This window comes from Chenopodium album, chromosome 7 (genome assembly GCF_948465745.1).
Source record: "Chenopodium album chromosome 7, dcCheAlbu1.1, whole genome shotgun sequence".
Lineage (NCBI taxonomy): Eukaryota > Viridiplantae > Streptophyta > Magnoliopsida > Caryophyllales > Amaranthaceae > Chenopodium > Chenopodium album.
In genome coordinates, this window is record NC_137840.1 from 74,810,438 (window position 1) to 74,834,819 (window position 24,382).

At 35.6% G+C, this 24,382-nt stretch overlaps 4 protein-coding genes across 5 annotated transcripts; 3 read left to right on the forward strand and 1 right to left on the reverse strand.

Moving 5' to 3' along the window:
- The first annotated feature begins 7,919 nt into the window (after window positions 1-7,919).
- Window positions 7,920-12,627, forward strand: LOC145639584 (uncharacterized). 2 transcript variants are annotated; one of them, XM_081690864.1, is made up of 10 exons: window positions 7,920-8,081; window positions 8,203-8,283; window positions 9,362-9,451; window positions 9,550-9,722; window positions 10,305-10,374; window positions 10,981-11,060; window positions 11,177-11,239; window positions 11,412-11,488; window positions 11,587-11,670; window positions 12,012-12,627. In XM_081690864.1, exons 1-10 carry the CDS (start codon window positions 8,004-8,006, stop codon window positions 12,062-12,064), a joined length of 849 nt encoding a protein of 282 aa, XP_081546990.1. In that variant the 5' UTR covers window positions 7,920-8,003; the 3' UTR covers window positions 12,065-12,627. The 2 variants fall into 2 exon arrangements, with proteins under 2 accessions (XP_081546990.1, XP_081546991.1); XM_081690865.1 differs by lacking the exon at window positions 12,012-12,627 and having other exon boundaries at window positions 7,921-8,081; window positions 11,587-11,803.
- Window positions 12,628-12,788: 161 nt separating this feature from the next.
- Window positions 12,789-16,541, forward strand: LOC145639585 (uncharacterized). The gene is made up of 9 exons (XM_081690866.1): window positions 12,789-13,002; window positions 13,101-13,181; window positions 14,398-14,487; window positions 14,573-14,745; window positions 15,376-15,445; window positions 15,648-15,727; window positions 15,839-15,901; window positions 16,072-16,148; window positions 16,244-16,541. The coding sequence occupies exons 1-9, from the start codon at window positions 12,925-12,927 to the stop codon at window positions 16,342-16,344; spliced, it is 813 nt and encodes a 270-aa protein (XP_081546992.1). The 5' UTR covers window positions 12,789-12,924; the 3' UTR covers window positions 16,345-16,541.
- A 74-nt stretch (window positions 16,542-16,615) lies between these two features.
- On the reverse strand, window positions 16,616-18,020 carry LOC145639586 (uncharacterized). The gene is made up of 3 exons (XM_081690867.1): window positions 17,572-18,020; window positions 17,315-17,443; window positions 16,616-16,922 (listed from the first exon to the last, which is right to left on the reverse strand). Exons 1-3 carry the CDS (start codon window positions 17,884-17,886, stop codon window positions 16,764-16,766), a joined length of 603 nt encoding a protein of 200 aa, XP_081546993.1. The 5' UTR covers window positions 17,887-18,020; the 3' UTR covers window positions 16,616-16,763.
- A 2,288-nt stretch (window positions 18,021-20,308) lies between these two features.
- On the forward strand, window positions 20,309-23,970 carry LOC145639587 (bifunctional L-3-cyanoalanine synthase/cysteine synthase, mitochondrial). The gene is made up of 10 exons (XM_081690868.1): window positions 20,309-20,583; window positions 21,921-22,030; window positions 22,098-22,155; window positions 22,235-22,498; window positions 22,584-22,721; window positions 22,808-22,859; window positions 22,958-23,037; window positions 23,114-23,173; window positions 23,322-23,402; window positions 23,553-23,970. Exons 1-10 carry the CDS (start codon window positions 20,416-20,418, stop codon window positions 23,649-23,651), a joined length of 1,110 nt encoding a protein of 369 aa, XP_081546994.1. The 5' UTR covers window positions 20,309-20,415; the 3' UTR covers window positions 23,652-23,970.
- The last annotated feature ends 412 nt before the right edge of the window (window positions 23,971-24,382 follow it).

Below are 24,382 nucleotides of genomic sequence, written 5' to 3' on the forward strand. Positions count from 1 at the left end.
TAAATGTATATAATCCCTACCCCAAGTACCTTCACTTGATCTGAGTAAAAAAAAACCTTGCCAAGTAATAAGCCAACAAAGTAATAAGCCAACACTTTGTTGGTAAGACACTTCATTTAGGTAACACTCTTATAGTTTGTGTGATTCATTACTCTTTTAATATGGTAGTAATATGTCCCATGAAAATTCCCAAGAAATAGAAAGAACTAAGAAGGCATAATATATCAACTTTACCTGCACAGAAGATACAACATTAAGGCGAAAATCCTGGATAGTAGCACCATCATTTTCCTTATTGTCACACTTTATTATTATGAATATATCAACTCTTCCTATATTATCTTAAGCATACAAACATTGTTCCTCCTGTCGAAACAATAAATCGCAAAGAGTTGAATGATGGCGATGATGATGATAAGACCACTGGCCTAGCCCATCAAGCCTACACAATGAAAGGTTATTGTTGCTACTGGCTAGCACAACAAAGTAATAATCGGGGTAAATATTATACCGAAAGACTGACATCGCCTTGAAAGCTACTGTTGGGAAAATACCTGTCGATTCCAATAACAAAATAGAGAAGATGAAAAGGAAAAATACTTGATTGAAGATCTCAACTCACAGTCGCGCCGTGGAACAATAATCCACTGCCTTAGAAGCGAAATACGCCACCACCGGTACAGGTTTCCTGATGACGCACGCCCCCAAGTTTAACGCAACTCTCTTCGTAATTCGTGCACCCGAACCCGAAGAGTGGAATTGCTCAAGAACTGTTCAGATCTCAAAGGGTAGGCTTTTTGTTTATGTGTTTAGGGTTCAATAATATTAAAATTATGAATACAGGAAAAGCAATGCTCGTATTTATATGTGTCCCAAAATTAGGAGACAAATAAACAAACCGACCTAAGGAAAAAGGCGGGCCCGATCGGGCAAACATCCGCCCGATCGGGCGCGAGATAAAGTTTTCCCAGACCTGATGTCGCGCCCGGTCGGGCGAACACCGCCCGGTCGGGCGATCTAGAAAACCCACCTCGGGCGAGCCATCGGGCGAGAGCCGCCTGATCTGGCTCGTCAAAAACTCGAGTCCGTCGCCCGATCGGACGAGGGCCGCCCAATCGGGCGCGAGAGTTCTCCTATTTTCCTTAGCCACCTCCGCCCGGTCGGGCGAACCACCGCCCGACCGGGCCCGCCCTACTCGAGTAGTAACTGGGCTAGTAGTATTAAGAGCAAGCAATGCTCAACCTTCCACCTTCGGTGTCATTATCAATCCTACTCTAAGAGCCACTGGGCTAATGGTCTTAAATCCGCTTAAGAACCATTATCAATCCCTGCTCAAAGAATAACTGGACAAATGACATTAAGAGCTACGCTCAACCTTACTAATCCACCTGATCAACAAACCACTGGAAAAAGTTATAGATTCAATAAACATAAATGGTGTAAATCCAACAATGAGTCAACCAAAACAAGGCTCTAGACCCATTCAGAACAAATGTTCCACAAATTAAAACACTTCGGTGTGTCCATGTAAGCTGTCTCAATTGACCACCCAACCTGGGTTATGGACATATTAAAAGCACTTAAAGCTCAACCTGCAAACGTCAAGCAACAAGTCTACCAAAGCATCTCATAACCATATAAATTAGAGGGTTATCAAGCCAGATCACTTCAGGACGTAGACTCAATTTTTTAAACTTCGTCACTAGAATAATTTAAAATACCCCACAGGATCTTAAATATATTCTCTTAAACAATCAAGCACTTACCTGTGCTTCATCCTAGTATAAGGACCTGCTTGATTCTTCTTTCACGCACTCTAACATGAGTATCACCTCCACAAGATCTGTCTAACTTTGTCACTACATCTGTAGTTCCTGACAACATACATAGACACTTGTGAAAAATAAAGTAGAGAACATGAGGATCAACTTACCCCCACAATGGGCAAACTTCCCGAGATTAATTTTTGCAACAATCATCTTCTTGACCACGTCATCCAATCTAATGAACCTTTTCTTCATAATGGATAGCGTACAACAATTTGTTTTGCAGCGCACTCGAAACAGAGCATCACCCTTCATCATGTAAAAACCATACACTGAAGAGGTTCAACTAATCATCGTTGTTCATTCAATCATTGTCTCTTAGAATTTACTGGATAGGTACTTGAGAAACTTTCTCACTTTAACCTCCATCCCTGTACTATCTGAAACTCAAACAATAATTGAGTAGTTCTCTCTTGATAAACAGAATGAACAATATAGTTCACAACAAAACCACTACATGTCAAGAATATTCATCATTTAGATTGCAAAACATCAGCACATTTGAATCAAACATCAAGGCCAAATCATGAAAATAACTCTGGCTTAGACATGATAAATATAATTTACCAAACCACTTTCTCTACATCACGATAATGAGATTGATGCGTACCTTTATTAGTTCATCGGCATACTGCCTAGAACCATTCTGCTTATCACATTATCTTGTACTTGTTTCTTGGCTTAGAGACACATATACATCTTTATCTCAATTAACAACATGCATGTGAAGTTAACAACTTATGATTATTCTAGCAAATGAACTCTATCAATGCGAACCATAGTAACATCACACATGCATCAAGAAGTTCAACTCACATGCCAAGAAAAACTTAACATAACAAGTTAGAGTACTCAAATCTAACCCCCACTCACCATACATATCACAAAGGATATAACATCATGAGCAAAAAATACCTCATCTTCTAAGTTGTCACTTGTGCACGCGTTTTAAAATACACACCCTTGATTTACAATCAATCATGCCAGAAAGCTTAAGCAACCTTACTGCAAATCAGACAAGCTTAGAACAAACCAGGTGAGTCATAAGAGTTGGTCAGCACCAAACTTACAGAGTAAATCCTAACAACATAGTATCTTACCTTTAGCCCATTTCCAATCAACCACCTTTCAACTCACCTTGAAAGATACTTACAACAGATGGATTTCTAATAGCAAGGCAAGATATACTCTTCTCAAACATATCAGACTCAAAGAGAGTGCACAACTCGCGTTAACATGCTTCTTTCCACAACTAGTCAATCAGGTTTATCCATATGGTTCAGGAATTTTCCATTCACCACTACATGAATATATAAACCACACAACAAACATCTACATACAACTTTCGATCAAGAAAGTAAAACCAAGATGATACACAACTAGTTTAAGCTTTAATCCAATACATCTTAGATGAACAACTCATCAACTTTACTAGCAGAAAAAAGCTTAGGAAGCAAGAACAAATCCTATGAACGAGCAAAACTAACATGTCATGTCATAGGAAAACATATACTTGAGACATTTCAAGGATTTAACTTATCAAGCTTGTACATGATAAACGTAGCAGATATTCAGCATACATATCACCCACAATCCTACAAGCCTTCATGCTTTATGTGAAACATATATAGAAGTTAATTCTTCTTTATTGGAAACCCCCACATCACATATACCACATGAAAATAATCATGACTCGGGTAACAAAAAAAAGGGAGTATCAACCAAATTCTTGGGTGAAATACTTACTAAACAAATAAACAACTGAAACATATCTGCAACCCCCACAATACTAACATTCACAGAATATTAATAGACTTTAAAGACATATGGGATGTTAATTCTCATCCTTACCTCATGTGGGGCACTTACACTTCAAACTTGCACGGCCATTCTAGCTTTGTTAAGTCAAGCCTTTTTATTCTGCTAATAAGCACGAAAATCAACCCGGTCTCATCTAGACCATCAACAAGAAAAATAATTGCTACACCTCTAGCAAATTAAATACATTTTAAGTTCGTGAACAAAGCTGATTAAGATCACAAAAATTAAAAGAAACAATAATTCTAAATCCCTTTTTAATCTAAAAAGAGACACCTACAAGCTTATCACATACTCCGTGCTCAACAAAACATTGTCCATGATTAGGAAAAATAACAATAAAAACACTATCGTAAGACAGAACACATGTCATCCCTAATCTACTAGGACAAAACACATTAAAGACCATGAACATAAATAAATTACCATTGGACAAAACATAAATTAGCATAAATAAATTACTTGCAAACCAACAAGCAAATAACCACAGATAAACGTCTCTTACGGAGACCTTCCTCCTCTATACCACTCATCAACAAGAGTACAAACAACTAATTAACTTACTAGTTAGTCTCAAGATCTAACTCACCTCATCCCCACATTGCATTGCAATAGCTCATAGTCATAAAATTAAGCATATCAGGGGCCACATAATAATAGACACCATATTATGTAAAGTTAGAAAATAATTATTTGAGAAGGACTTATCTGATTTAGCTTATTGTAGCTGTTATAGTTCTCCACTCTGATCATATTCACTTGATCAACCGAGTGAATCGAGGAGACTGCTACTATCGGGATAATAGTTGTATATCACATCACCAGAAAAAGAACCATGTTTTTCATGGAAATACAATCCTGAATTCAGATATCCATGCGGCACTCTTCAAGACTCCGATTAATAGCTCCCGAAATACATCCAGTTAACCACAAAAAATAATTTAATTGCAGTGCCTTTATGTCACAAAATAGAGACAATTTAAATGTCCAACCTAACTGCATCATCATGGCTTCAAACCTTAGAGCCCAAAACCAATGGCAGTAATTCATAATTATGCTTTACCCAAACATCTGAGATAAAGGACGAAGTAGGCGCAACACTAATATTCCTAGTTGTATATTGAAAAAAGATAGTTGTGACTCAAATTCTTCTTTCACGATTTCATAAATTACTCAAAATTCCACCGAATCGATGGGACGACAAGGATTCCGACGGTATCACAAAGAATCCCAAAGATTGATATAAAACTCAAGGACGATATCTTCTTCCGGAACCAGATAAAATAAAATTGAAATTATAATTCATCCCAATATATAAGTTAGGGTTCTTGACAATTACGTGCCGCTTAATTCTTGTTCCCCAAGACAATGATTTAACACAAATTCTAGGAATCAACAGATTACATATTAATATTATTTCGCTTCTAAATTGTTGGGAAAATACCTGTCGATTCCAATAACAAAATAGAGAAGATGAAAAGGAAAAATACTTGATTGAAGATCTCAACTCACAGTCGCGCCGTGGAACAATAATCCACTGCCTTAGAAGCGAAATACGCCACCACCGGTACAGGTTTCCTGATGACGCACGCCCCCAAGTTTAACGCAACTCTCTTCGTAATTCGTGCACCCGAACCCGAAGAGTGGAATTGCTCAAGAACTGTTCAGATCTCAAAGGGTAGGCTTTTTGTTTATGTGTTTAGGGTTCAATAATATTAAAATTATGAATACAGGAAAGGCAATGCTCGTATTTATATGTGTCCCAAAATTAGGAGACAAATAAACAAACCGACCTAAGGAAAAAGGCGGGCCCGATCGGGCAAACATCCGCCCGATCGGGCGCGAGATAAAGTTTTCCCAGACCTGATGTCGCGCCCGGTCGGGCGATCTAGAAAACCCACCTCGGGCGAGCCATCGGGCGAGAGCCGCCTGATCTGGCTCGTCAAAAACTCGAGTCCGTCGCCCGGTCGGGCGAGGGCCGCCCGATCAGAGTTCTCCTATTTTCCTTAGCCACCTCCGCCCGGTCGGGCGAACCACCGCCCGACCGGGCGCGAGAATCCGTTTGCATTACCTATTTCCAACAGCTACAAATTGATAATGACAACAAGTTGGAGTTGGTGGTGAATACGCAAGTATATCAAAGCAAATCTTGGCAAACGGGTTATAAAGGCTAAGAGGGTGCTTATCAATGGGTGGGTTTAGAAAAGGAGGCCATTGACAATAGTGACAATAACAACCAATCATCAGCCAACCGTCTAGTGAAGTTGCTAAGATTTGCTTGCGTACACCACAAGGTGATCGAGCCATAGCCTGAGGCGAACCATCAAGCCTGTAGACGGCCTGCTTAAGAGACGCTTCATTTCCCCAAAGATTTAAGCAGCTTATATATTTATTTTTTGAGCGTCTCTTTTTACTAATGGTAAGCCAAGGTGGTTCAACAGGTGCTCTGATGCTCGCGATATAGAGCCAATCTTTGCATACGACACTGTATCTGATGGCATCCTTCATACTACATTGCTTGATCAGGATTGCAATAATCAAGTCAATTATATCTCCAGGAAGAGAAGGATTTTCAATATTCTCATCAATTTGGCGGTTGCCTTTTATCCATTGCACAATCCTACGAATCAAACGACTTTTACACACCCTACCATTAAAACCACATGTACATGTAACATTATTAGTTGTTCATTCAATTTCATGCATATAATTAACAAAATCATCATTTTAGTAAATCAGAGAATATAACCACATTGTTACAATTACATACATAGGTGTTGACTAGTATGATGAGCAACGATGATTTAGACATGTTGAGCCATGGCACGGGACTTAACATTATCTATGATAGTATGATAAGTATTAAAAATTATCGTGTATGCCACGGGACTTAACCTAGTATATGAATACTCCAACAAATTAATATTTTATTTTTTTTTAAGAAAAAAAAATCAATATTTCAATTGAACTACATTTCAATAATAAAATTTCAGATAATAGTATACTACGGAGTATAATTTACCTCAAAGGGCTCAAACAAGCCGTCGACCGTTCCAATTTCATACCTTGCTGCCATTACCATGAGGAAAAAAAATTAAAGCTAAACATACAAGGTACAATGATACAATGATAATCGAATAATATCCTACATTTCCCACACATAAATAGAGTTATTCAAACAATCTATACTACTTGTATGATCATTCTTATTAAATTACATAATTAATGGGAAATTCATACCTTCATGGCTTTATCTTCTTCTCCTTAATTAAGCTTCACTAGATCATGCGATGCACGGTTTGTTTGATTTTTTTTAAATAATGTTTTTTTTTTTTTTTTTTTTTTTTTTTTTTTTTTTTTTTTGTATTTATGAGCCTAAAATTTGTTATATATTTAGATAAAATTCCTAATATTAAAAGATAATATATATAATATTTAATTAATTTAAACTTAAAAATCTCATTCGCCAATTTTGCTTACATGGCATTTAAATTATTTAATTTTAAAAGAAATTAATAATCTCTTATTTAATTGGCTACTACTAAGATTCATAATCCTACATGGCGCGCTGAGAAAATTAGATCCTACGTGGCTCTCTAAAAACTCGGGAAAAAACTCCCATTTACATATATATATTAGATTGAGTTTGGGCGATTTATTGAGCTAAGAGTATTTTTGATATATATGAATTATTGTGTTTTATTTTTCGTTGGGTTTGTGCCTCTACATATATAAGGAAAATCTTTTGTATATATCCGATTTACAGAATTACTAACTTTTGTTGAATTTAGGATTTTTTTTTTTTATCCATAGACCTTGAATAACTCTTATTTATAATAGGATAATAACCAAGTATATACAGAATATTTCTTCAAAAAGTATATAAAGAATATGTTATTAAAATATATATATATATAGAGAATACGGAGTATTTTCTAAAAAAAAAAAAAAAGTACTTCGTGTATACATGGTATACTGATTAATGAGTACCAAGTACGAAGTATATCTTAATCTAGTGGTCAAGTTTGTATCTCACAAGTCACAACTAAGAGGTTGTGCCTCACTAGAGACACTTTGGGGGTAAGTATTCCCTTATCCTTTCCCGTCACTTCCAAAAGTCTAGCCCGATAACCCGGGTCGGGAGGACCTAGGAGAGGTTACGAACTTCCGACCCGATAGGACCCTTCTCCATAGCAAAAAAAAAAAAAAAAAAAAAAAAAAAAAAAAAAAAAAAAAAAAAAAAAAACTGATTAGTGAGTGAGTGGCGGGTGATGGAGCAGTTGAGTTGTTGCATAATGTTGATTCATACTTCGTATTAGCAAGAGATTAGAAGAGAGAGAAAATCAGTAAACACTAAAAATGGGGGATTTATACGCTCTTGATTTCGATGGTGTTTTGTGCGATAGTTGTGGCGAGAGCTCCCTCTCTGCTCTCAAGGTGCCTCTTTCTCTTTCTTCATCTTCTTCTCAATTCCAAATTTCTATTAATTTCATTTATTTTTCAGATTTTTAATTCAATTAAATTCCAAATTTTGTTGTTGTTGCTGCTGCTTAATCAGGCCGCCAAAGTCCGATGGCCAACTCTATTCAACGGCGTTGACTCCGCCATTGAAGACTGGATTGTTGACCAAATGCATATTGTAATTACTTCTCTTTTAAATTCTTGCTTTAAATTGGTTTTAGGTTTTTGTAAGTTGAATTATACAATTTAATTCATGTGAATTAACTTTGGATGATTGAAAAAAAAGCTAGGTTGATCACAATGCAACATTAGAAATTTTAAAATTGATGACCTTATGTCCTCAAAAGGGATTGTAAATTAGGTTTTTGAATGTGAACACAATTTTATTTTGGGATATACGAGTAGTAGCTTACAAGAAAGGAGATAATCTAGTTGGAGTTTTGAGTTCTTAATTTGGTTCATTAGAGCTCGAATTTCGTATATTTATGGAATTGGGTTCAGGAACTACTAATTAGTCTATCTGTTTATACTTCTATTGTTAGGTTTTGATGCTATATATATTAGATGAAGAGCAAACCTTAATACACTATGCAAGACATTATTAGCTGCCGCCCTGAATTGTCTTGTAAGAATTTACTCGAGGTACTGTGAGGCCGTCTCATGTGAGAATTTTCATTGAAGGAATCATGAAATCCTATGAATTCTCTAATTATGTTGGGATAAACTCTATATTTAGGTTCACTAGTCTATGTGAGACCATGTATTATTTTACCGGAAACTAATACAATTCAGTATAATGCTGAATTGATGATGCACATTCTGAAAACTTTTAGTGGGTAATACTTCAAAATCTGATAGCATTTTCTTCTTTTCAATTTCTTTTCGTTTTAGCCTATAAGAAACCTGCTTATTTGATGTTTCTCATCCGTGTTGAACCCTTGTACTACCTCCGTTTCAAATTATTTGCAACGGTTTGAAATAAAGTGTGAGTAGAAAATGTCTAATCGTTGCAAATAATTTGAAACAGAGGTAGTATATTGTTGTCAGTTTGATGCCATTGCATGTGGCATTTGAACAGAGAAGCAGCTAGAGTGCAACTGTTTACTAGGTTGTCAGAAAAAACCAATTTTGCATATTCATTCATATCACCAAAATATTCTTGGTTGAATTAGATTAGAACTTTCTTATTTTATTACGATTTGGTATTTGCTGATCAAGTGAAAATTACAGCATAAAGTTTGATGCCATTGATGCAGGTGCGACCTGTGGTTGAAACAGGATATGAAAATTTGTTACTTGTGAGATTGCTGTTGGAGATCAGAATTCCTTCCATCCGTAAATCTTCAGTGAGTAGTATTGGGGATATTCATTGTTCCAGCAATAGTTTCAGTTTATCACTATCATTTGTTTAATCTATATGATTCTATCATCCCTCATTGACAAGGTTGCGGAGGGGCTCACTATTGAAGGCATACTCGAGAATTGGCCTAAGCTGAAGCCAGTTATTATGGAAGCATGGGATGAGAAGGAGAACAGAGAGGCCTTAATAGAACTTTTTGGGAAAGTAAGAGATGAATGGATCGAGAAAGATTTGGCTACATGGATTGGTGCAAATAGGTAACTTCTGTTTCATCATGATCAGTGTGCATATATGTGATGCACTTAACAATATACTATTAAAGCCTCACATAATGGAAGATGGACTGAAGTGGATGGTATTATGGTAATAAAGAGGGTTGTAGTCGTGCCTTTTCACTCTGATATATCTTCATTATTCTTTACTGAATGTTAATCTACTTGTCTTAGTTTTACTACTGTTCATCAATTTGACCTTTTGTAGGTAATTTTTTTTTTTTTTTTTTCCCCGCATTCAATAGGGTATGCGTATGAATAAAATGATTTTTCAAGAACAATTTCCTATCAACAGATTCAATACTATTTACGCTTAAAGATAATAGCTGGGAAAATTGTAAATTATTCATCTATTAAGTGATAAACCGGGAAGCTTAGACAAGGCTTAGTGATGACATCATAATATTTTACTGCTACAGTGCTACTGAACCCACTCTTTTAAAGCTCACTTGCTTGAGGCAATCTGGGAATTTTCATTTAGACCACTCTGAGGATGTTATGCGAATGCTTAATATTATCTGGAATCTTGCAATCCTTAAATTTTCTGACCTTTTATGTTATCTGCAGACTGTATCCTGGTGTTTCTGATGCTCTAAGATTTACAAGCTCAAAAATATACATAGTTACCACAAAACAGGTATTTTCTATCCCTGTCAATGTATCTATAGTACTATATAAAGAGAAAGGATTTCTTCGTCGATAACTTTTGCTTTTCCTAAAATACCCTTCTACTTTTTTAAAATTGCATTTTACCCACAATTAAAAATTAATTTTTTTTAAAAAAAAAAAAAAAAACTATCCTATCATAATTACCTATACACATAAACCATTATTTAAATAAAAAAAATAATAATTAAAAAAACTACCTATCTTAACTACCCTATAATAAATGCTCCACTTCTATAATGTATATCTTCAATTATTCTTACTCCCTATAAAAAATGAAACTGCTCTTGATTTTTTTTTTTTATGGTTAATTTCTTTTTTTTTTTTTTTCTTCTTCTAATTTTTTATACGGTACACGCATAGTGTGTACCTCTTAGCTTGTAAACATAAAAGAAAAGGTTGAAGTAGCAAATAATTGAAAGAGAAGGATGGAACATATAGAATGAAATATTGCGAAATTCTAGTATAACTTCTGTCTTTTCTCATTGAAGATTGTGACTTTCTGCCTTTTAACTATTCAAGTTCTTTCTCTCATGACTTTCTTACTTGTCTATGTGCTTTTTTTGTCCCTAATCAGAGCCGATTTGCAGATGCTCTGCTGCGAGAGCTTGCTGGTGTGACTATACCTCCCGAAAGAATCTATGGACTTGGGACTGGGTAAGTATATTTTTTCTTGAACTATGTCTATGCCAAACTCACTTATGAAAATTTCTAGATCTATATGGTCCCATAGGATTTTTTTATACATCATTCTCATTTTTCACTGAACTCAGCCCAAAGGTGGAAGTGCTCAAGATGCTTCAGAAACAATCAGAACATCAGGGACTTGCTCTTCAGTAAGATCTTTATCCTTTGCTCCATAGTTGGCTTAATAAATTTGTAGATGTGCTTTGTAAAACACTACGGAGTATAATGTTTCCAATTCTGTTGATTTGTGAATTTGTGGTTGTTACGACCCTACAATTAGTACTATGAGCAACTTTGGTCTGACATTATATCCATATACAGCTTTGTAGAGGACCGACTTGCTACACTAAAAAATGTCATAAAGGAGCCAGAGTTGGACGGCTGGAACTTGTATCTAGGTAAAGCAGTCATTTTCATTTATTCATGTGTTTCTTTTCTTCCTTTGCTTGAACAAAGTCCACATCTGATTATTGCTTTATCATAATCATATAATCAGGTGACTGGGGCTATAACACACAAAAAGAAAGGGAAGAGGCAAGGAGTATCCCCAGAATTTGCATGCTTGAGCTGTCCGAATTCAGTAAGAAGCTAAAATAGATTCACAATTTGTTTTAATGTAGTTATCTGTCTTGCTCACTGCAATTAATGCACAGCATTTCTACTTAAACTTACTACACTGCAATTCATCAATTATCTTCTTTTGTTGTATATCCTGTGATACACACTGTAATTACTGAGTATTTCTGAAGTTCTTCTGACACTTTCTATGTTCTTGAACTCATCAGAAAGAAACTAAGGTTTTGCGTTTGACAATGTCAACTATGCATAACAAATCTGTAAAATTTATGCATTATTACATGCCCGTCAAAATTCAATCACATCAGTTAAGTGGAAAATTACAAGCTAGGAGTTTGTTTTCAGCTTCCAAGGAATCGTTGTTAGGAGCCAAGCCAAGAAGATACGCCAGACAGTAGTATTGTGTAGTAAAGCTTTGGAGCTATAGCTCAATTGCTCATCCTTCTCATACCACTCTGGAGTTTTGTACGTCTCTCCTTGGAGCATATCAATAACCTACTCCAGTGGAAGATCTCCTGGTCGGCGGTAAATTTTGTCTCATATCTTGATTTCGTATGCATCTGGCTGTCTTAATATGAACTCCTTCAGCTGGAAAAAGCAAGGTGTAGAATCATGATAACCTTTCAATAAACAAGACGATCTGAGGTTGTCATTCATTACCATGTCTAGCTTCGAGTGATGAAATGAGAGAGCATTGCTTTTCACGTAATTAGTACCAAACGACGGATGTACTCTGTACTGAACTACAGTGCTTACTGAGGGACAATCTAACTCAAAAACTACAACTTAAAGCAAACCATCAGGTTGTAATTGATTAATGAGAGTGAGGGATAGCTCAAGTGGTTAGAGCTCCCTCCCGGTTTCAGAATATCGTGGAATCGATTCTCATCTCTGCCATTGTAGCTCTCTAAACACCAAAAAAGCAGGTTGTAACTAATTATCGTGTGATGATAGACCTTGTTAATCTATAGTAGGCCACATTAAATTACAGGTAAAAAAGCTACTTTATTGAGAAACTTGGAATTTCTAGTTTAGCTTGTATAAGTAGTTAAATACTTAAATTAGGACAAGTCTACACTGAAACGGGGCCCACTAATATCTCCCGCCGAAACTGTTTGTGGAAATCTTTTGTGTACCTTATAATAGTGATCACTGATTAGTGATTGAGTGGCGGGTAATAGAGCAGCTGAGTTGCTCCATAATATTCATTCAAATATTACCAACAAAATACAAGACAAAATCATTAACACTGAAAATAATGGGGGATTTATACGCTCTTGATTTTGATGGTGTTTTGTGCGATACTTGTACCGAAACTGCCATCTCTGCTCTTAAGGTTCCTTCTCTTTATCTTCATCTTCTTCTCAATCCTAAATTCGATTATTTTCAGATTTTATAATTCGATTGAATTCTTTGTGATTGTTGCTTGATCAGGCCGCCAAAGTTCGATGGCCGACTCTATTCGATGGCGTTGACTCTGCCTTGGAAGACTGGATTGTTGACCAAATGATTATTGTAACTCTCTTTTCTTATTTTTCGAAATTATTATTATTTGTTGGGTGAAAATTATACTTAGTACACTTTAAAAAAGAGAGAATTATGTGATATGATTACAAATCAAACTTGATTAATTGCAATGTAAAATGTTTTTTTTTTTTTATGATCTTAAAATGAATTATAAATTTTGTTTTGTGGATCTGAATATATCTTTATTTGGTAATATAGGTGGTTTTAGGAATATACATTTGGAATCAAGTTTCGGAACTACTAATTAGTACTAGCATACTGTTTGTACTGCTATCATCTAGTTTAGGAATACAATTCGTACTATGCAAGACAATATGAGTTGCCACCCTGATTCGCCTTGTAAAAAGTTACTAAGTTATTGCGAGGCAGTCTTATGTGAGATATTGCCTTAAAGGAATCATGAAATTCAATGCATTCAGGTTTGCTTTTGTATGTGAGTTGGCTGTCAACAGGAACATATTCTATTTTCCCGGAGGCTAATAATTAAATTGGTATAATGCTAAATGAATCGGTGTAATGCTGAATTATTGTTGATGCTCATTCAGAAAGTTTTTTTGTGGGAGCTATTTCAAAATTTGTTAGAATTTGCTTCATTTCAATTACTTTTCTTTTTAGCCTGTAAGAAACCTGCTTGTTTTTAATATTACTTCAAATGAGGTGCTGTCTGTGGCCTATCTGATATATTTTTTTCCAACTTATAAGCTGCCCTGCAAACGATCTGTGGTTCTTATAGATGCTAAACTGCTTTATCATACACCTTTTAAACCATCCGAGTCTTCTGTGTAGGCTGTGTTTAGACAGGCTTTGACCTCAATCAATAACTAATAGCATTGCAAAGGATCTGGATTTATGCTGCCATCTTTGGTTTGTTTGAGTATTGGACAATAACAAGACTGTAAAGTCTGTCAAAAACAAAACTATTCTTATCTATCGTATGCTAAACTAGACCCTGTAAGCCTGGTATTTTGAAATTTTTGGTTCTGTTTTCTGTATGAGCTTGAGCTTGGACAGAGTAAAACTTCCACTTTGCTATTTGCTGATCAAGCAGAAATTGTAGCATAAATTTTGATGATATTGTGTAATGAACTAGACATAGGAGAATTAATGTTAGGATTGCACAATAAATCAGTTAAGCACAATAAATCACTATCTTCATCTCTTCATCATTTTCCTTAATATGCTGATTTATAACATATTGTTGCAGGTGCGACCTGTGGTTGAAACAGGATATGAAACATTGTTGCTAGTGAGGTTGCTGTTGGAGATCAAAATTCCTTCCCTTCGTAAATCTTCAGTTAGTACCTAAGATGTCTATAGTTCCAACAATATTTTCACTTTCATTTATTTAGCCTAACAAGCTATTGTCCTGCATTGACAAGGTTGCAGAGGGGCTCACCGTTGAAGGCATACTCGAGAACTGGCCAAAGCTAAAACCAGTTGTTATGGAAGCATGGGATGAGAAGGATAACACAGAGGCCTTAATTGATCTTTTTGGGAAAGTAAGAGATGAATGGATGGAGAAGGATCTGGCTACCTGGATTGGTGCAAATAGGTTACTCTTTTTCCACCATGATCAGTATGCATATATGTGATGTACATAATAAAATCACTAATAAATACTCGCATAATGGAACATGTTTCAATAATTCAATCCCTCTAGCATTTAATCCCGAGCCTCACTCAAGAGGTAAAATGGACTGCTTTATAGGATCTGCAGAAGATGGTAAAAAAGAGAAATGTAGTCTTGTGGAGATCTTTCCTCTTTTCTAATACATTTCCATTGTTGTTTGCTTCAGCTTTTTTTTTTACCTTTTGTAGGTAGAGTTGTTGTTTTACCTACATTCGACTGGGTATGCAGATTTGAATTAAATGATTTCTGAAGCACAATGCATATATCCGCACAACAGATTCAACACTATTTACACTAAGAGAGAGTAAATGGAGAAGCTTAGGCAAGGTTTAGTGATAACAAAAGTTGAATCTTTTTAAGGATTTTCTGACATCATAATCTTTTGTTGCTACTGAACCCACATGTGGAAACTCACTTGCTTGAGGCAAGCTGGGATTTTCAAGACTACTATGAGAATGTTATGCGAATGATTGATACACAGTATCATTAATTGAATCTTGGGGATCTTGTGTGCTATCATTAAAATTTTCTGAACTTGTATGCTATCTGCAGACTGTATCCTGGTGTTGCCGATGCTCTAAGATTTGCAAGCTCAAAGATATACATAGTTACCACAAAACAGGTACTTCCTATCACTGTCAATAAATAAACATACAAGAAAATGTTGAAGTTGCAATTTATTGAAAGAGAATGATGGAACATAGAGAAGAAAATGTTGTGAAATTCTAATATTACTTCTGCTTCACATTTCCCATTGAAGATATTGTGTCTTCCTGCCTATAAACTAATCAAGTTCTTTCTATGTGCTTTATGTCCCAAATCAGAGCCGATTTGCAGTTGCTCTGCTGCGAGAGCTTGCTGGTGTGACTATACCTCCCGAAAGAATCTATGGACTTGGGACTGGGTAAGTATGTCTTGTCTGGAACTATGTCAATGCAGACCTTGCTGATGAAATTTTCTAGATATGACCCCGTAGGATTTCTAATACATCATTCTCATATTTTACTTAACTCAGCCCGAAGGTGAAAGTGCTCAAGATGCTTCAGAAGCAACCAGAACATCAGGGACTTGCTCTTCAGTAAGATCTTTATTCTTAGCTCTTTTGTTGGCGTAATTAGTCATATGTGTGCTTGGTAAACACTATAATGATTCCAAGTCAACATTCTGTTAGTGAACTGTGGTTTTTACAACCCTACAATCAGATCTATGGACAAATTTGGTCTAATATTATATCCAAATGATATACAGCTTTGTAGAAGACCGACTTGCTACACTTAAAAATGTCATAAAAGAGCCAGAGTTGGACGGCTGGAACTTGTATCTAGGTAAATCATCTGCTCATGTGTTTCTTGTCTTCCTTTGCTTGAACAAAATCACATCTAATTATTCCTTTATATGTGTATCATAAACCTATAATCAGTTGACTGGGGCTATAACACCCAAAAAGAAAGGGAAGAAGGAAGGAGTATCCCCAGAATTCATATGCTTGAGCTGTCCGAATTCAGTACGAAGCTAAAATAGAGATTCACAATCTGTTTTAATGTAATTATCCATTGTCCTGCTCACTGCAATTATTGCACAACATTACATTTCAATTCATCAATTACCTTCTTTTGCTGTAATTCCTAATCACAGAACTGGCTGTGATATTTTACACACTGTAACTACTGTCTACTGAGTATATCTGAAGTTCTGATGACACTTTCCTTGTTCTTTCACTCTAGAGAAAAAAACCTTGGTTTTACACTTGACAAAATAAACTATTCATAATAGATAGTTAAAATAGTCATCTATGCATTACAAGCCCAAAAATTGAAAAAATACAAGCTAGGAGCTCATTATCTACTGCTAGGTGTTAAGGATTATTTGTTAGGAGCGGAGCCAAGCTGAGGACTGAGGAGACACGCCAGACAGTACTATTGTGTAGTAACACTTTGCGGCTATAGCTCATCCTTCTCATGCCCCTCGAAACTGTTGCCTGTCTCTCCCCGTAGCATCTCAATAACCTCCTCCAGTGGAGGATCTCCAGGTCTACGGTAAACAACATCTCCAATCTTGACTTCATATGCATCTGGCTGCTCCAATATGAATTCCTTCAGCTGGAAAGAACAAGGTAGAATCATGATAAAACCTTCTAATCAACAATATCTAAGGTTGACATCCATAACCGCGCCTAAGGTAATGAACAATGACACATTAAACCGCTGTAGTCGCGTGTTTAGTACCCAAACTACAGGCTTCCTTTTACTGCTTAGCAGTTAGCACTTAGGGACAATCTAATTCAGTAATTTTACTAAGGGCACCTTTACAATGTATTCAAATAAATTCAATAGGAGATTAGGAGTCGAGTTTTGGTACAAACATTTAATTGGAGATCATTCTTAAGAAATTGAGTTATACCTTAGATTTCTCGTACACGCACCAATGTAGTTTCTTTTAACAATGTTCGTGAATAGTATCAAAAGTCAAAATTTATTTTACGGGAACGTACCTCGTCCCTGTCTTGGCCTGCCTCCATGGTAAACATGACAGTGCTAAGATCCACCCCCATGAACTTGACCTCCAAACCTCCCGTTTTCGAAACTTTGCTCCATTTCATGGCTATCTCTGATACCTCATCCTGACAATCCCCATTGCCAAAAATCAACAGATCAGTACAATTGATAGAATTACCTACATACAATTCACCTAAAAATGCAAATCTACAATTCACCTAGAAATGGGAAATCAGTCAAGAAATTATTATACCGGGGTTCGACGAACTCCTAATCTGAGCTTGATAAACCCGAAAAGGGGACCGGTGTGATGCTTGATCATCTCAGCTTGGATCTGGGAAGGGTCCATTTTATCCAAATCAGAAGGATTTAAGTCAAATTGGGGAGATGGGGTGGGTGTTTTTTTGCCCCAGTTTATCCAGTCATCGTCTTCTTCATCATCAATTACGTCGTCGAGGTCGTCGGTAATGTGGATTTTGCCGGCATTGGCCAATCTGGGGATGTGATGAATGAGGAATATAGTGAGGAAGAGGAAAGTAGAAAGAGAGAGTGTGATTTGGTAAGTCATGGTTATTTTACAAGTGAAAAAGAAAGTTAAATTTTGGGCGTATTTATAGGTTTTGACTTTCTGATTGATTCATTTCTGTGAAAACATCAATAATAGAGATTAGAGAGTAGTATAACTGTGTATAGGGTTTAGGTCATTCAGGTCTAAGTTATACTGTACTTGATTTCTGAATTCTGATTGATTGTTTATACTGTACTAATTTGCTGGTTTCTGTGAATTGTACTGTAATATCAGGTAATCTGTAATGTTGAAGATTGCAGGATGATTGCTGTTGCACGGGTGTGCCGTGTGCAGTGTCAATTAGCTGCAATAAGATGAAGTGGCTCATCTCATCATTGTGGTGGTGTATTGGAATTTGAGCTAACTCATGGATGGCGTTGAGCTGCCACACTGGCCACACACAATAGGTTAGTCGGATTGGTTTAAGGCTCACATTTTGGTTGATATGTTAAAATGTTTTATTTTGATGGATAAGAACTCGACATATATGGAGTATTAAACTTGTATACTCTCTGTCCTTATTTTATTGCTCTATTTGACTTTTCACGTTCTCAAAGACGCGTCTAAAAACGCACATATTTTCATTTTCATACACGTAAAAATTAAAAAAACGTGATATTAATAAACTATGTAATGAGTCGAATCTAACAAAATCGCTCGTGACTGTATTATCTCTTATAGATTAACGGTAATTTTCGGTTAAAGTTTACAAAGTTTGACCCAAAAAATGACAATGGAGCAAAAATAAAAAGGATAAAGGGAATACAATGTAAGATTTAAAAATTACTTGTATTACAATTTGAACAATAATTGTGTTACTAAGGTTGTGTTTGGTTCACTTGAATGGATTATGGCATGATTCGATTTCTTAATTTGAATATGGTATGAAAATTCCACCCCTTACTAATACTTTTCCAAATGGGGAGCTATTTCCAAGTTTTGTGGACATGATTTTCATGAGCTTACATAATTTGAGTGGAAAGTTTTGCTAGACTCTTCTTCACTAACTAAATTTATAAAAGCTTAGTTTCGTATTTTCGTGGATATGATTTTCATGAGTTATATAATTAAATAATTTTGAGTGGAAAGTTTGGCAAGACTCTTCTTTATAAATAATTTCCAATCAAGCTTAATCATGTTTTTTTTAAGGTGTTCCACCCCCTTCACCCTTAGGGCTAATCCGGATTCGAGGATCAGTTTTGGGTGGTTAGGTTCCAATCCCCTCCCGATTGTTGTTGTGGGGGATCGAACACGAGTCCTCCCTACCAAGTCTAGTCTTAATCATCACTACACCAACATCTAATAGGTAATCCCTACCAAGTCTAGTCACAAATTTTTCCAATCATCACTACACCAACATCTAATTGGTAATCAAGCTTAATCATAGAAAACATGTTCAAAGTTTTCCTTATAAAAATCTAATAAAAATTTTGAAAAAAGTCTTCCTTATAAAAGTCCCAAGCATAGTATAGTGGCGTTATATTGATTTAATTTCAACAATTTTTTTTTTTTTTTTTGGTGTTCCATCCGGTTCACCCTTTGGGCTAATCCGGATTCGGGGATCAGTTCTGGGTGGTTAGGTTTCAGTCCCCTCCCGATTGTTGTTGCGGGGGATCGAACACGGGTCCTCCCTACCAAGTGTAGTCCCAATCACCACTACAACAACAACCAATTGGTATTTAATTTCAACAATTAATTCATAATATTCTTGTGTATACATGATCAATCTTTGAATAGGGCAATAGTCCCAAAACCAAGTTGAAAGCGCAGTGCCATTATACTACTCTATTGATTTTATCTCAACAAACTAATCAACAATAATGTAAAATGTGATCGATTTTTGAATAGATCCCTATCATCTTGAAGTTAGATTAGAGAGTAGTATTAGACTATTAGGATATACAATATTCCCTCCATCTCTTATTGTTTGCACCATTTGACCCAAAGAGCTCTCACAAAAATTGACACCATAATATAAATAAAAAGGGATTAGGGGAGTATGATTCATCACCCGAATATGACTCCAACAAAGTCACCCAAAAGCAAAACCCGTTTATCCCCTCCAATGTGCCTCCGCTTAAAACTATGCTTTTAGGAACTAAGGCTAGTTCCATTGTACCTAGCACTCAATCTCTAATCATTTTAAGGTACATCACTCACCAAAAGCAGCCACGATTAAGTGCAAGGTATCTAATCAATTTCTTTTGAATTTACTTGACGATATTCATGACGACAAATAGTCAAGACCATACCCCTCCACAATAAACCACATGCTCTGCAAAAATAATGACACAATAATAAACTAACCAATCCCTCAATTTCCTAAAATAAACTATACCATTAAAATGTTGTACCACATTTAACAGTTCTTTCTTTTTCACCAACTATTCATATAAAAACAAATATAACAGTGCACTAATGCTTATAAAAACAATAGATTTCTTGTTATTGCTGTAGTACTGCTCATTCCACTCATTCCTTTTTCTCTCTCTAAAAATTTTATCTTTCTAGCTGAAAACTGAAGAAACTATGGCAACTGTTTTGATAAGAAGATCAAGATCAACCTCAAACTTTCTTAAAACAACAATCAGATGTTTTAGTAGCAGTTCTTTTTCTTCTGTTGCACAACCTGTTGCTGATTCTGGTTCTTCTCCTTTTCCTTTTGCTGGGACTAACATCAAAGCCAATGTTTCCCAGGTGAGTACATTCATTGAATTGAATCTTCTATAGTTATTCTTGCCTTGGGGGAACTTGATTTGATTTGATTTTGTTAGTGGACCAAAAAAAGCTTAAACTGATGGTTGAGGCCTATGTACATGTTTTATAATCTATCACGCCCCCTCACATTGAGACCCTTTTAGTCTTGAAATGTGGGTGCGGCATGGGGTCTCCGCATACCTTGCGCGAAATATTCCACTTGAAAATGGGGGTCGATGAGATTCGAACCCGTAACCTTTGTGTTACGCTGGCTCCGATATCATATTAGTGGACTAATTTAACCAAAAGCTTAAACTGATGGTTGAGATACAAAATATGTTTTATAATCTATCAGATTTAATAATAATATTGTCCAAAGGTATATATCTTATAATTAAGTACATATATTTATATACCAATCATGGTTCATGGTAGTTGTTAAATTTAATTTGCTGATGAATGTTTATAACATTACTTGATGAATTAGGGAGATTGTTTATTAATTCTGAATAATTTTTGTTGATGGTTTGATTTAATTTAGATAGATAAATTTAGCAAAGAGTAAGACAAGGTAGCTTATAATCTTACATTATGAGGTGGAGATTGCTCATTAGTGTCCCAACTTATTTGGGTACTTTCTGTATTTAGATAAGGGCAGCTTTCACTTAACTCCAGTAGCTACATTGAGCCATAATTGCCCTTTCTATCCGGGGCCAAGTGGGCCCGTCTAAGAATGAAATTGGATTTCAGTTACAAGTCTTACAACTTTACTAGGGACCAAATGTCTTGATCATTTGCAATTTTTATCTTAGATCAAGTGGTCTGAATTTTCTTTGATAATGATACCTTAGCTTAATGTTTAAATTTCAGACCTTGTAAATGGTTCATATAATCATATGGCCAAGTATACCCTGTTTTTTTTTATTTAAAATGGCGGCGGTTGAATGAGATATTTCCATTGTCAGTAGATTTTATGTATCTCATTTTGTGTCTCATCTTATGTCCAATTATCTTGATTTGTGCCGCATTATCTATGATTTATCAGTTAAATTAGAGTGTTGGCTGAGTCAAAATCAGAAAGATTGACACTATCACATACAGTATGACAGGACAATTGATTAAAGCTAGTTAGATTGGGTCCATAATTTTCCACTGATAGCTATGTGCTGAGATTGCTGATGTAAAAAAAATAAAATAAAAAAAAAAAATTGTTTTTTAGATTCTGCAAGTTAATTGCCATAGTAAAACCCCTTTGCTAGAAATCCTTCATACCTTGATAGAATTGCATGAAACTACTGTAAAATGTTTTGAATTGATTTATATACAATACATTGCAGCTTATTGGGAGAACTCCCTTAGTTTATCTAAGTAAAATTAGTGAAGGATCTGGAGCATACATCGCCGTTAAGCAGGAGATGATGCAGCCTACTGCTAGTGTCAAAGACAGGTATGTTATAAACCAACTATAGGCAGTAATATGTGACACCATGTGCTAACTATATTATCTACTGTAGACCTGCACTGGCAATGTTAGAAGATGCAGAGAAAAAAGGATTAATTTCTCCAGGAAAGGTAATCTAAAATTAGTTACTGTCAAGCTAGTGTTACCGGGAAATATATTTGTTAACTGTTATGCTGGGTCGATGATCAGACTGTGTTGATCGAGCCTACATCAGGAAACATGGGAATAAGCATGGCCTTCATGGCGGCGATGAAGGGATACAAAATGGTGTTGACTATGCCATCATACACAAGCATGGAGAGAAGGGTGACTATGAGGGCTTTTGGTGCTGAGCTTATTCTCACTGACCCTGACAAAGGAATGGGGGGAACTGTCAAAAAGGCTAACCAGCTTCTAGACTCCACCCCTGATGGTTTTATGCTTCAACAATTTAATAATCCTGCTAATACTCAGGTCTGATCAGCTAATTACTTATATGTTACAATACTATTAGTCCCACCCTTGGAGAAAACTAGCTAACTAGTGGCTGAATAAACAGGTTCATTTTGAGACAACGGGTCCTGAAATATGGGAGGACACTCAAGGGAAAGTGGACATCTTTGTCATGGGAATCGGAAGTGGAGGCACTGTGTCTGGTGTTGGACGCTATCTCAAATCTCAAAATCCTAATGTTAAGGTATATACATGGTCTGTTCTAAGTAAGACTGCTTTGAATTGTGCATATACTGATTAGTGTGATTCATTTTTTTACTGATGTTACAGATTTATGGAGTTGAACCAGCTGAAAGCAACATACTCAATGGAGGCAAACCAGGTTTTGCTCAACTCTGACAAGTTTCTAGCTTCTTTAGTCATGTTAGTTGAATAAATACTCATTGCATCTTGATTTTTATTTTCTGCCAATGTAAACAGGTCCTCACCTTATAACCGGAAATGGAGTTGGTTTTAAACCAGAGATTTTAGACATGGATGTAATGGAAGCAGTTCTTGAGGTAAGATTCGAGTGGTTTAGCTCGAGTATTGTTAAAGATTACTACCTGTGCTCAGATATTGTGCATTTTTTAACAGGTAAAAAGTGATGATGCTGTAAAGATGGCCAGGCAGTTGGCATTGAAGGAAGGACTTATGGTAAGATGTCTAAGAAACTAAGAACAGATCGATTATGCTGGTTTCTGATACTTCTTATCATCTTTGCTAGTTTGATAGATTATTACGAGTTCATGTCATTTAGTAGATTAATTTTAGGCTCTTAGCTAATGTTTATGTATATATGTAGGTTGGAATATCATCCGGAGCTAACACAATTGCTGCCCTTGAACTTGCTAAGAGGCCGGAAAACAAGGGAAAACTAATTGTGGTATGAAAAGTTATCTTTATATAATCTAAGTATAACTTTCACCTTCATTCATCTAGATTTAGTTTGTAGTCGCATCACTAGTTCAAATTACACTTATGTCGGGTTGTGATTATCTGATTTAAAATATTGTGTTTTCTTTCTTGATCATAGACCATCCACCCGAGTTTTGGAGAGCGATATCTGTCGTCTGCCCTGTTTAAGGAGCTGAGGGAAGAGGCTGAGAAAATGCAACCAGTCCCAGTTGAATAATTCAGGGATATAGCTCTTTGCTAATTAAAGGATCTATTAATGTTTTGCCATTACTATAAGTTGTAATACTTTAATATTTGTTTAATGAGCATATGTCAAAAAAAATTGTATCATTGCAAGTCTATTGTGTATTTATGTTTAATAAAGCTATAGGAAAAAAATTTCATCGATGAACTAATTGTCGTTTTTACAGAACAATAGGCAATCGCTTTGCTAAATAGTGGGTCAAATACCCAAAGGCGTATAGACTTTGTTCATTTTTTTTTTTCTATGAGAATTTAAATTACTATAATAGGGTATTAAGTTCGCATTATTTCTATGCCCTTGGAAAAAAAAGTTACTGCTATATTACTTTCATGCAATAAAATAAAAATACTTTGGAATAGGGGTTTTTTTTTTAACTTCCCCCTCTACTCTCAAAGTCTCAAGCGATGAGCTGAGAAGCTGAGCTGGCTAAACCTGTGAGAGGTGCATTAAATATACTCGTTAATTACATAAATGTGTCTTAAGGAATATGAAATAATTAAACATTAGACTCTCATGTTAAAGGAATAAAGTTTTTTTTTTTTTTTTTTTTGAAAAATATTTATAATTTTTTTTAGGAAATGAAAATATTTATAATGTGAAATAAGTGGTTAGTGTTTTATAAGTCATTTACTACATGATATCGGTTTTAATTTCTATCAAGATACTTATTACACATATAAAATGGTGTAAATGTCATTTTTTAT

Bases quoted from the DNA above. Each gene is read 5' to 3' on its own strand.
- LOC145639584 (XM_081690864.1), top strand. From the start codon at position 8,004: ATGGGGGATTTATACGCTCTTGATTTCGATGGTGTTTTGTGCGATAGT. The intron at 8,284-9,361 runs GTAATTACTTCT...CCATTGATGCAG, and splicing joins TTGTTGACCAAATGCATATT to GTGCGACCTGTGGTTGAAAC. The intron at 11,671-12,011 runs GTAAGAAGCTAA...GTTTGTTTTCAG, and splicing joins GCTTGAGCTGTCCGAATTCA to CTTCCAAGGAATCGTTGTTA.
- LOC145639586 (XM_081690867.1), bottom strand. From the start codon at position 17,886: ATGACTTACCAAATCACACTCTCTCTTTCTACTTTCCTCTTCCTCACT. The intron at 17,444-17,571 runs GTATAATAATTT...GGGGATTGTCAG, and splicing joins TAGGAGTTCGTCGAACCCCG to GATGAGGTATCAGAGATAGC. The intron at 16,923-17,314 runs GTACGTTCCCGT...TGTTCTTTCCAG, and splicing joins CAGGCCAAGACAGGGACGAG to CTGAAGGAATTCATATTGGA.
- LOC145639587 (XM_081690868.1), top strand. From the start codon at position 20,416: ATGGCAACTGTTTTGATAAGAAGATCAAGATCAACCTCAAACTTTCTT. The intron at 22,031-22,097 runs GTATGTTATAAA...TATCTACTGTAG, and splicing joins ACTGCTAGTGTCAAAGACAG to ACCTGCACTGGCAATGTTAG. The intron at 23,403-23,552 runs GTATGAAAAGTT...TCTTGATCATAG, and splicing joins ACAAGGGAAAACTAATTGTG to ACCATCCACCCGAGTTTTGG.
- LOC145639585 (XM_081690866.1), top strand. From the start codon at position 12,925: ATGGGGGATTTATACGCTCTTGATTTTGATGGTGTTTTGTGCGATACT. The intron at 13,182-14,397 runs GTAACTCTCTTT...ATATTGTTGCAG, and splicing joins TTGTTGACCAAATGATTATT to GTGCGACCTGTGGTTGAAAC. The intron at 15,902-16,071 runs GTAAGATCTTTA...AATGATATACAG, and splicing joins CATCAGGGACTTGCTCTTCA to CTTTGTAGAAGACCGACTTG.